The sequence below is a fragment of the Phyllobates terribilis genome, unplaced genomic scaffold, assembly GCF_046119375.1.
Source record: "Phyllobates terribilis strain yellow unplaced genomic scaffold, ASM4611937v1 Scaffold_11__3_contigs__length_659146591, whole genome shotgun sequence".
Taxonomy (NCBI): domain Eukaryota; kingdom Metazoa; phylum Chordata; class Amphibia; order Anura; family Dendrobatidae; genus Phyllobates; species Phyllobates terribilis.
The window spans coordinates 470,030,696-470,043,245 of NW_027362771.1; the positions used below are offsets into that span (position 1 = coordinate 470,030,696).

At 45.1% G+C, this 12,550-nt stretch overlaps 1 protein-coding gene across 2 annotated transcripts in view; it reads left to right on the forward strand.

Moving 5' to 3' along the window:
• The window catches only part of ARRDC4 (arrestin domain containing 4), an 87,004-nt gene that overhangs the window by 21,616 nt on the left and 52,838 nt on the right, over positions 1-12,550 (forward strand). For both annotated transcript variants that reach the window (XM_073653325.1, XM_073653324.1), the window contains exon 2: positions 7,927-7,990. In XM_073653325.1, coding sequence (XP_073509426.1) covers positions 7,927-7,990 — 64 coding nt within the window. The remainder of the gene's footprint in view (positions 1-7,926; positions 7,991-12,550) is intronic.

A 12,550-nucleotide genomic window follows, 5' to 3' on the forward strand; every position in this document is an offset into this window, starting at 1 on the left:
GTTTCCTGCTCAGACACAGAAAGACTCAGTGCAGTCGAGCCAGAGCCTAGAAGTTCCTGCAGAAAGAGTTCTGTATAGTCTGTAGAGTGAGTCCAGATTAGAACTCGCAGAGCTCAGGATAGAGAGCTAGGAGTGTGCTGACGCTCTGAGAGCGGCAAAGAAGAGCAGTGTCCCGGCTGCAGTGTGAGTAGCCTAGTGAGGGCCCGAGCGAGGCTGAAGGCGAGTGGAGAGTTAGTACGTAGGGGGCAGAGGAGCTTAACTAGCTCACCCCGAAGAAGCAGTTACCGGACACCGGGTCCGAAGTTTACCGGGATCTCTAAGACCCAGTAAGACATAACCGGAATTCCTGGGGAACTACAAGTCCCAGGATCGCTAAAGTGCTGATACGTAATAGAGCCAGGAGACACATAGGCCCTGTAAGTCGGGAGTGTGTAATCCAAGAAAAGGCCCTACCACAAGGTCAGCCAGCGCAGGACAGAGACAAAGTTAGACCTAGCTCCAGGCAGGTCAGAAACTTACTACGCAGAGGCAAGAAACAGGAGGCCCAAAACCCGCTAATTGGGGAGGATCCTGACATGCACCCTTCACCCTACAGTGCTCCGGGAAGTGCCTGAATTTCCATCAGTAAAAGGTACTGAAGTGACTATCGTGTCTGTCCCCGTTCTTGCTCTGACACGGCTGGGTCTCGCCTGCCCTGCATTCCCCTTCATACACCGCCCTGAGGCCTAGCTCCACCTGTGGGGAGTTATACCACCAAGCTGCCTTATCATCGACCTCAGTGGACTGCGCAGCGCTGGTGATCCTCACCAGAAGCCACAGGTGGCGTCACGAACTTTTATAAATAAACCAATCACCTATTAACGCTTTTAAAGAGGGACCCCAGGGTATGGGCCCGGGAGCCGACCACTGCGACACCCCCAAGGCAAAGGCCCGGGTGCCGAGTCATCCCCATCCCCTGGGCTAGTCAACTGCTTTGCACATTCTTGGCATTCTCTTGATGAGCTTCAAGAGGTAGTCACCCAAAATGGTCTTCCAACAATCTTGAAGGAGTTCCCAGAGATGCTTAGCACTTGTTGGCCCTTTTGCCTTCACTCTGCGGTCCAGCTCACCCCAAACCATCTCGATTGGGTTCAAGTCTGGTGACTGTGGAGACCAGGTCATCTGGCTTAGTACCCCATCACTCTCCTTCTTGGTCAAATAGCCCTTACACAGCCTGGAGGTGTGTTTGGGGTCATTGTCCTGTTGAAAAATAAATGATGGTCCAACTAAACGCAAACTGATGGAAAACATGCCGCTGCAAGATGCTGTGGTAGCCATGCTGATTCAGTATGCCTCCAATTTTGAATAAATCCCCAACAGTGTCCCCAGCAAAGCACCCCCACACCATCACACCTCCTCCTCCATGCTTCACGGTGGGAACCAGGCATGTAGAGTCCATCCGTTCACCTTTTCTGCGTCGCACAAAGACACGGTGGTTGGAACCAAAGATCTCAAATTTGGACTCATCAGACCAAAGTACAGATTTCCACTGGTCTAATGTCCATTCTTTGTGTTCTTTAGCCCAAACAAGTCTCTTCTGCTTGTTGCCTGTCCTTAGCAGTGGTTTCCTAGCAGCTATTTTACCATGAAGGCCTGCTGCACAAAGTCTCCTCTTAACAGTTGTTGAAGAGATGTGTCTGCTGCTAAAACTCTGTGTGGCATTGACCGGGTCTCTAATCTGAGCTGCTGTTAACCTGCGACTTCTGAGTCTGGTGACTTGGATAAACTTATCCTCAGAAGCAGAGGTGACTCTTGGTCTTCCTTTCCTGGGGTGGTCCTCATGTGAGCCAGTTTCTTTGTAGCGCTTGATGGTTTTTGCAACTGCACTTGGGGACACTTTCAAAGTTTGCCCAATTTTTCGGACTGACTGACCTTCATTTCTTAAAGTAATGATGGCCACTCGTTTTTCTTTACTTAGAATTTGTATTATGGCAAGAAAAAAACAGCTAACAGTCTATTCAGTAGGACTATCAGCTGTGTATCCACCAGACTTCTGCACAACACACCTGATGGTCCCAACCCCATTTATAAGGCAAGAAATCCCACTTATTAAACCTGACAGGGCACACCTGTGAAGTGAAAACCATTTCCGGTGACTACCTCTTGAAGCTCATCAAGAGAATGCCAAGAGTGTGCAAAGCAGTCATCAAAGCAAAAGGTGGCTACTTTGAAGAACCTAGAATATAAGACATATTTTCAGTTGTTTCACACTTTTTTGTTAAGTATATAATTCCACATGTGTTAATTCATAGTTTTGATGCCTTCAGTGTGAATGTACAATTTTCATAGTCATGAAAATACAGAAATTTCTTTAAATGAGAAGGTGTGTCCAAACTTTTGGTCTGTACTGTAACTGGCTAACTCCTCTAATCGGTATACTTGGTCAACTTGCATCCATTGGGTAGGTGTCGGATGTATTTCCATTAAGTGGGAATTGGGAACCTTGTGGTTGCTAGCAAATGTCTAGTTTATTGACGCTTTGGTTTAGGGATTTTTTTCTGAAAATAAGTGTAAGGCCACGTTCACAAATTCAGTATTTTACATCGGTACTTGTAAAGTCAAAAGCAGGAGTGGAGGAAAAGTGTAATAGAAACACGTCACCACTTCTGCATTTTTCACCCACTCTTGATTTTTGCTTACAAGTACTGATATAAAAATACATTACTGACCAAATGCTGAATGTGTAAATGTAGGCTAAGAGACAGATTTCTAGAGTCACCAATAGGCGAATTCTAACTTTCTACGATGTGGTGTAAACAGCCTCAGACCAATAGTTTTTTAACTTGAAGCATGACCACCACATGTAAAAATGTGAACTTTGCTCTTTGCCACATCTTCATGAGAGTAATGCGCCATCTAGTAAGAACCTTTTAGCCACTCTCTTGTATTCTAATTGTTACGATAGTGTAGTTACTCACTTTGGAAAATAGGTAACACACTAAAAACTGCAACTGACCTTGCCAGTTCCTGTACAGTCTAGAGATCCTGACCCCGTAGTCCCTAGTGGTTCCTGCATGAGCTGAGATAGAGCTAACCACAGACTAGACTATGGCAACTTGGACCTATGCTGCCTGAAAGGCCGTCGAGCGCTTCACATTCCTCTTATAAAACCGGAGAGCAGAGTGACAATTAGCTACAGAGGGGAAAGTGTGCTGAAATAGAAAGCAATCCCAGAGTGAGCAGAACAAACCACAAAATATAAAATAAAGGATTAAATATGTACTGTTAAAGAATATGCAGCCTACTTCCTAAAAAGAAATGATAAAGGGTAAAGATTATTAACATTAGAAAGATAAACTCTACCTGGTCTTTCACTGACTGGCTTAAACTACAGCAGTATAGCAGTATGGCTGGACATCCAAATGAGACTATCACCAGCAGGAAACACCAGCAGGGGGAAAGTATATAAAGCTGCACCCGAAAGGTGATATGGCAGACAAATGAGTAAATGAAAACACCTGTTACCCTAAAAAGACGGAAGCTAGGAAAATAGAAACTGAACACAAAGAGAAAAGGTGAATCTACTGTGGCTCTGTGGCAGAGAAGCTGACAGCAAAAGCACAGGTTCAAGGGTTCAAACTCGGACGCATGACTCTAATAAACTTTGTGCATTCATTAGTCTGTGAGTTTCAAACATCTTTATTTAATTCTGTCTTTCAAGCTATCACAACCATCCTCAAAGGAGCTGGCATGACGTGGGTGTATTGGGGGAAACCATTACAAGACCACCTTGTCTGTCTAAAATGTTTACAACTTCCATCCCCTCCCCCCATTGTACATCTTGAACTGATAGAACTGTGGCAAGGAAAAATCACCCAAAACTGCCACTGCTAGAGTTTTATTCAATAACTAGCACTCTTGAGGAAACCTTCAGTTGCTCCTTCACTTCTTGATACACAATCAAACCTAGCACATGGATTCTTAGTTTAATAAGACGCAGCTTCATGAATACAAAAAGATGACAAATGACATACAGTACAGACTTGCAAATGCGTTTCTTAAAATAAACCAGGAACGTAACAGTCATGTTTTGTGTATAGGATCCTGTGACTAGGAAAGACAGAAACTGGGACAAGTCTTCAATTTGATTGTTCCCCTAAGAAAAACTTAAAGAAGTACTCCCTGTTATCCTCTTAATAGATTGCAATCATCATATTATATGGCACTGTGTACTTACAATTGCTCATTTTGCCTTTCTACTCAGCTAATTCTTCTCTTTTCAATTAGGCTTATGACATCACATGATTAAAAACTGACTAGCTGAATCCTTTTAAGCTCCTATGTAGAAACAGGAGGTCAATTTTCCCTGTATGAGTCACAAGTCACTGCAAAAGTCCCTGGCAGGGGGTAGGAGCTGAGCAGCTGGGTCAGGAGTTGAAGAGGTGAATGATAAATGCAGGGACAAGAGAATTCCTGTTTCTATGTAGAGCAGAGAAAAGAGAACAATGAGCTGAGTAGAAAGTCAAAAGAAGTAATGGTAAGTTCACAGTACTATATACAGTGGGGAAAAAAAGTATTTAGTCAGCCAATTTGTGCAAGTTCTCCCACTTAAAAAAGATGAGAGAGGCCTCTATTTGACATCAGTGGTAGACCTCAACTATGAGAGACAAAATGAGAAAACAAATCCTGAAAATCACATTGTCTGATTTGGAAAGAAATTTTTTTTTTTTAAATTTTGGTGGAAAATAAGTATTTGGTCACTATGGTGAAGACCAAATAGCTGTCGAAGAACACCAGAAACAAAATTGCAGCCCTACACCAGGCTGGGAAGACTGAATCTGCAATAAGCAAGCAGCTTGGTGTGACGAAATCAACTGTGGGAGCAATAATTAGAAAATGGAAGACATGCAAGACCACTGATAATCTCCCTCGATCTGGGGCTCCACACAAGATTTCACCCCATGGGATCAAAATGATCTCAAGAACGGTGAGCAAAAATCCCAGAACCACACGGGGGGGATCTAGTGAATGACCTGCAGAGAGCTGGGACCAACGTTACACAGGCTACTATCCGTAACACACTACGCCGCCAGGGACTCAGATCCTGCAGGGCCAGATGTGTCCCCCTGCTTAAGCCATTACATGTCCAGGCCCATCTGAAGTTTGCTAGAGAGTATTTGGATCATCCAGAAGAGTATTGGGAGAATGTCATATGGTCAGATGAAACCAAAGTAGAACTATTTGGTAGAAACACAACTCGTCGTGTTTGGAAGAGAAAGAATGCTGAGTTGCATCCAAAGAACACCATACCTATTGTGAAGCATGAGGGTGGCAACATCATGCTTTGGAGCTGTTTCTCTTCTAAGGGACCAGGACGACTGACCCGTGTACATGAAAAAATGAATGGGGCCATGTATCGTGAGATTTTGAGTGCAAACCTCCTTCCATCAGCAAGTGTATTAAAGATGAAACGTTGTTGGGTCTTTCAGCATGACAATGATCACTAGCACACCGCCAGGGCAACGAAGGAGTGGCTTCGTAATTTCAAGGTCCTGGAGTGGCCTAGCCAGTCTCCAGATCTAAACCCTATAGAAAACCTTTGGAGGGAGTTGAAAATCCGTGTTGCCCAGCAACAGCCCCAAAACATCATTGCTCTAGAGGAGATCTGCATGGAGGAATGGGCCAACATACCAGCAACAGTGTGTGCCAAACTTGTGAAGACTTACAGAAAACGTTTGACCTCTATCATTGCCAACAAAGGATATATATCACAGTATTGAGATGAACTTTTGTAATTGACCAAATACTTATTTTCCACCAAAATTTGAAAAAAAATTAATTCCAAATCAGACAATGTGATTTTCAGGATTTGTTTTCTCATTTTGTCTCTCATAGTTGAGGTCTATCTATGATGTCAATTACAGGCCTCTCTCATATTTTTAAGTTGGAGAACTTGCACAATTGGTGGCTGACTAAATACTTTTTTTTCCCACTGTAATATGATGACTGCAATATATTAAGAGGCTAAAAACTTTGAGAGGAATGCTTCTGTAGCATCCTAAGTTTTATGCACATTTTTAATACCCAGTCCCATGTTGCTCAACCCCCATCCTATAATGTCACCTCTAGGCTAGAGAAAGGATGATTGCATTTTACGGTTCTTGGATGTTATTCCCGTAACTGTGGTTTGTGATGTGTATCTTCAAAGATATGTAATTCGCAGACCCACAGGAATCTTTAGCAATGGACACTATTTCTTACTAGTAGATTACATTTTCCAAGACACAAGTCGCTATGAAGGGTAACGTTTTAGACAATTGAGTTGACCAGATCAGCGAAGATAAATGTTTATATAGAGTTATAAATGCAGTTAGGTCCATATATATTTGGACAGAGACAACATTTTTCTAATTTTGGTTCTAGACATTACCACAATGAATTTTAAACGAAACAATTTGGATGCAGTTGAAGTTCAGACTTTCAGCTTTCATTTGAGGGTATCCACATTAAAATTGGAAGAAGGGTTTAGGAGTTTCAGATCCTTAACATGTGCCACCCTGTTTTTAAAGGGACCAAAAGTAATTGGACAATTGACTCCAAGGCTATTTCATGGACACGTGTGGGCAATCCCTTCGTTATGTCATTCTCAAGCAGATAAAAGGCCTGGAGTTGATTTGGGTTGTGGTGCTTGCATTTGGAAGGTTTTGCTCTGAAGTAAACATGCGGTCAAAGGAGCTCCCCATGCAGGTTAAATAAGCCATCCTTAAGCTGCAAAAACAGAAAAAACCCATCCGAGAAATTGCTACAATATTAGGAGTGGCAAAATCTACAGTTTGGTACATCCTGAGAAAGAGAAAGGAAAGCACTGGTGAACTCATCAATGCAAAAAGACCTGGGCGCCCACGGAAGACAACAGTGGTGGATGATCACAGAATCATCTCCATGGTGAAGAGAAACCCAATCACAACAGCCAACCAAGTATACTTTGTGTCACACTGGTAACTTGCAAGGCTAGTGCGCGTGATCCTACTTACTGCGTTCACTGCTCTGCTCCTCCCCTTGTTGGGCTGTCTCCCTGAGCTGCCTCTTGCACTACTCTCAGCACTGCTGCATTCTCCTGCTGTCTGCATTTGACTATAGGGAGGTGCGACCAGACTGCAGGTATTTAGCTGTGTCCTGCAGAGTTTTGCTTCCCTAGCCTATCCCCTGTCAGCAAGGGATATATTAGTTATCTCCTCCCTCCACATTTTACCTGAACTTAGGTTCCTAGTTACAGTCTATCTCTAGTGATCTGTCAATGTGCATGTTCGTTTTGATTCTTCTGTTACCGACTCTACTTGTTTACTCGTTTTGTCTGACCTCTCCGCTCCTGACCCTGGCTTCATATTTTGCTTCTGTGCTGCTTGCCCCAACCTCGGTCTGTCTGACTACTTCTCTGTCTTTGCCCTCTGTATCTTGCATTGTGCCTCTTACCGGTCAGCTGCTGCAGGTCCGGGGACTGCCCTGGAGTGGCACCTGGTGACTACCCTAACTGCCCAAGCCTATCCTCCCCATCAGAGGCTCTAGTGAAGACCACTTAGTAACGCCACTCCAGGGTAAGCCTGGCAAGTGGTGCAGTCATCCTCCTACTATGTTATCTTTTGCACACATCTTGGGTCCAAGAATGGTATTTTAAAGGTGGGAAATACTATTTGGATTGTTTTAAAGAGAAACTTCTCCTTATAAATGTATGGTTAGATGCTAAAAAGGAGGAACTAACTTGCAAAAAGAGAAAATAGAGTTTCTAAAATTGGTTACATTTTGGGAGCCATGACTTTTTGTGCAGCTCCTCTGTAATTTATCTCATCATATTTACTGATATTCGCTTATACAAAAAAATTATGCTATTTCCTGTTCATATGTATTTTCAATAATCTAATGCATATTGACCCTTATTGTTTCTTGTAGGTGAAACCCACATGTTTACAGCCGGAAGTCATGAGCTTCCCTTTCGTTTTCAGCTTCCTGATGGGTGAGTGCATTTCCATGCAGGCTGAAAGTTTTTCCACTTTATATTGATGTAACCTTTTTGTAAAAAATATCCTCAGTATTGTAAGTATAAAATACTTTTTATGCCTGTGTTTTTTGTTTATTTTTTTCTTTCCATAAGCTGCCCTTGCCTTTCACTAGACAAACACTTCTGGGTGAAGTACAACACAGACAAAGGATGGCTACTTTTAGAAATCTATTTCAGCAATTATCTGTGGACCCTGTGGTTGGACCCCACAATAAGTCCTCTCTGACATTGTTTTAACAAATATCTTTATTTCCGTTCCATACTGAAATTTCAAGATTAAACATATGAAAACAACTATTGTACTCGCCCGAGCATCACGCTACTCGGGATGTTCAGCGAGCACCGAGCATTTCCGGGTTACTCGGGCGGGAGCTCGGGTCTCCGCCCTGCATGTTTGGCGCTCTTTACAGAGCCAATGAACATGCAGGGATTGCCAGCCAGTCACTGTAATGCCGCAGCCATGTTGTTTGTGGGCATTACAGTGATTGGCTGGCCGCACAGCGTCACCTCAAGTATTTAAAACCGGGCGCCGCCATCTTGGACACAGTCGCTCTGGATCAGACAGTGTAGGGACAGCGCTGCTGTTTTAGGGAGAGATATATCCTGTGAAATAGTTAGTGTAGGGTCTGTAAAGGCTGCCAGATCAAACAAACAGTCCTTCTCAGGACTAATATCCATCCCAGATACCAGGCAGGCAGGCTGTATAGGAGACGCAGTGGTTATACCAGCAAACGCTGCATTACAGTCCTGTGTGCCCCTGTTGCTGAAATTGCTGGACTTAGCTCCATGTCTCGGGGGCCAGGAAAAATCCTTTTTTTTTCATGTAAATCCCCTTTTTTTTTTTTTTTTCCTCCTTCACACTGTACAAATACCCGTCTTATTAGCCTTTTGGTGTCCCCCACCCTCAAAAAAAAAAAAGTGTGTCTCTAATTTTTCAGACACAAATATATCTGTTGAAAATAGTCTGGTATAGGCCAGAGAAATAGAAGTGTGGTTTTGCAGTTCCGTGGGCCATATGTATCTAAAAAAAACAGTTCAAGTGTGTCGCTCACTGTTCAGCCGCAAATATATATATTTAAAAAAGTCTGGTATACACCAGTAAATTATAACTGTGGTTTTGCTGTTCCACGGTAAAAAAATCTCTATTATCCTGTTTTTGGCATTTTTTGCCGTAAAAAAAAATAGTGTCTCCCTCATTTTTCAGACACAAATATATCTGTTGAAAATAGTCTGGTGTAGGCCCGAGAAATACAAGTGTGGTTTTGCAGTTCCACGGGTCAAACCTCTGTATTATCCACTTTTGGGCCACTTTTTATTACCCTTTTTCCCTTGATAGTGCGAGTGTAAGCTATTTTACTTACTTTACAATGGGCAAGGCGCGTGGCAAGGGACGTGGAAGTGGACGTTCTGGTGATGGTCCGTGCAGAGGACGGGGCCGTAGCCAAGGTGAAAATGTGCCACAACCAACAGCCACATCTTCTCGCTCCCACTTCTTGACCGAATTACTAGGGAAGCACAGAACAACACCAGTATTGTGAACTGATCAGTGTGAACAGGTTATTAATTGGATAGCAGATAATACTTCCAGTTACCTGGGCACCACCACCTTCGGCCTGTCTTCCACACGGTCGACTCTTAGTAGCCATGAGTCTCGACCGCATACTCCTCCTCACCCTGATGCTCCTTCCTCCCACCATGCCGAGTGTCGTCAGACAGCAACTGATCCCACACTTGGACACTCTGAAGAGCTGTTCACTGGTCCATTTCCAGATTTGTGTCCCTCGCCTGCTCCGCTTGAAGTGGTGGAAGAGGAGATCCCATGTAGCGATGCCCAAATATTTGAACAGTCGCGGCCGCAGGAAGTCGATGCTGGCAATTTGTCACAAGAGGTGGACGATGACGAGACACAATTGCCAGGAAGTGAGGAGGAGGATCGTGGTGCGCAAGTGGAAGAGGAGGAGGTGGTGGATGATCTAGTAACTGACCCAACGTGGCAGGAGGACATGCAGAGTGAGGCCAGCAGCACACAGGGGGAGGAAGGCAGAGTACCCCAACAGGCAGGAAGAAGCCGTGTGGTGGCTGCAGACAGAAGGCGGGCAACCGTTCCCCGTAACACCAACACAAGGGACGTTGCCAGTACAAGCGGTAGGTCTTCCAGAGTCTGGAATTTTTTTAAAGACTCTGCTGATAACCACAAAAAGGCCATTTGTACCACCTGCTATGCCAGCATCAGCAGAGGTGACAAAACTACCAGCCTGACCACCACCAGCATGATCAGGCACATGGCAGCAAAGCACCCGACTTTGTGGGGCGAACCCCAGGGTCCACGACCAGTGTCAGCGGGTGTCACCACTGCTTCTTCCGCTGTTGTGCGTGCAATAGAACCCCCTGTTGTGTGTGCAAGGCAATCCCCTGTCCATACTGCATGCAAAGATGCCCCCTCCTCTCAGTCTTCACTTGTTATGGCAGTTTCTCAAGAAACAGCATCAACGTCCACGTCCCACCGCAGTGTTCAATTGTCCATATCCCAGACCTTTGAACGAAAGCGGAAATTCGCAGCTAACGCCCCACAGGCCACAGTTCTAAATTCGCACATTTCACGACTGCTTGCGTTGGAAATGCTGCCTTTTAGGCTGGTGGAGACGGAATCCTTCCGCAACCTTATGGCGGTGGCCGTCCCTCGGTACTCGGTCCCCAGCCGACACTATTTTGCCCAGTGTGCCATCCCCGCACTACACAAGCACATGTCCCAAAACATCTGCCGTGCCCTCAACAACACAGTTACTGGGTGAGTCCACCTCACAACGGACACGTGGACAAGTGCTTGTGGCCAGGGACGATACATCTCCCTGACCGAACACTGGGTAAAGATAGTGGAAGCCGGGACCCAGTCGGACCTTGGGACGGAACACATCCTCCCCACACCGAGGATTGAGGGCCCTATGTCAGTCAGTTTCTTCCACAGTGTACAGCTCCTGCGCATCATCCTCCTCCTCCTCATGTTCAGCCTCCATCTCAGATATCACCACATCAGTTACAAGCTGGAAGCATTACAGTACTGCCTCCGCCAAGTGGCAACAGGCTGTGCTGAAACTCCTAAGCTTAGGTGACAAACCTCACACTGCTTGTGAGTTGTGGACAGCTGTGAAAGAGCAGGCAGATCTGTGGCTGACACCGCTGAACCTACATCCAGGCATGGTCGTGTGTGACAATGGCCGTAACCTGGTGGCGGCTCTGAGGCGAGGCGAGATCACACACGTACCATGCCTGGCTCATGTGCTTAACCTCGTGGTTCAGCAGTTTCTTAAATCGTACCCCGAGTTGCCAGATCTGCTCGTCAAAGTACGCCGCCTGTCAGCTTATTTTCGCAAGTCGGCTACAGCTTCCGCCGCCCTTGCTGTGTTGCAGCAGCGTTTGCAGCTTCCGTCACACCGACTGGTGTGTGATGTACCCACACGTTGGAACTCTACCCTCCACATGTTGCAAAGGATTTGAGAGAGCAGTTGTGGAGTACCAGCTGCAATAAGGCCGTCGATATTCAGGTCAGACTCCACACATAAGACCTCAGGAGTGGACCTGGAAGTCTGACATCTGTACCATCTTGACAAACTTTGAGGAGTCCACCCAGATGGTGAGTGGCGATGACGCCTGTCATGAAACAGTACTCACTTTTGGGTCAGACCTTTCAGCTCTCTGGCGCCCCCTTATCCTGCTGGTCACACACTGTATTGACCGAGGATAAGCACTGGTGCAGCTGCTCTAATTGATGTCGACTATTGTGGCACGTGATGTGACAGGACATATATATGGCACCAGTTCCTTCCAGGAACATATATATACCTCCGACCAGCCACCCTCAAACCACAATATTGCATAAATACTGGTATACTGCCACCACCGATCGCTTAACAGGTGGATCGGGTACCTGGTAGGTAACGTGAATTAGCGGGTGAGGAACGTGTTTGCTCGACATAGGACAAGAAGAACGAAACTGGTAAATAATAATGATTTACTCCCGAAAGTGGGTAGTGTTTACAAAATATATACAAGATATTATAAAGGAGACAATTTACATATAAACATAAACAGTTATTAAAATAAAAGGGATAAGTAATAGCAAAACCTGCTTCATAAGGTGATGGTCTCAGATTCTGGGGGGGAGACAGCTCCCCGGAAATTAGAGGTGATTCTTCTACGCAGCGTGGTGTGCTTGCGCCTGACGTCCCTGAGAAGAATGACTTGGAAAATGGCCGCTCTGGTTTTTACTAAAGGGACCAAACGATTAGGAAACACCCATATTGTTTACCTCACATGGCGGCTCGGTTTTGTGAGACCACTCAGCTGCATAGAACATAAAAACCTTCAGATTTCATATCTTGGTGTGGGGGGGTCCCACATCCAAGATGGAGACATCATGTTGGCCGTCACCACTATTCATGAAGATTGATATCAAATATGATATCTCTATGACGCTCAGAAGCTCAGAATCCATTATCCCAGTTCCCGGTCGTTTCT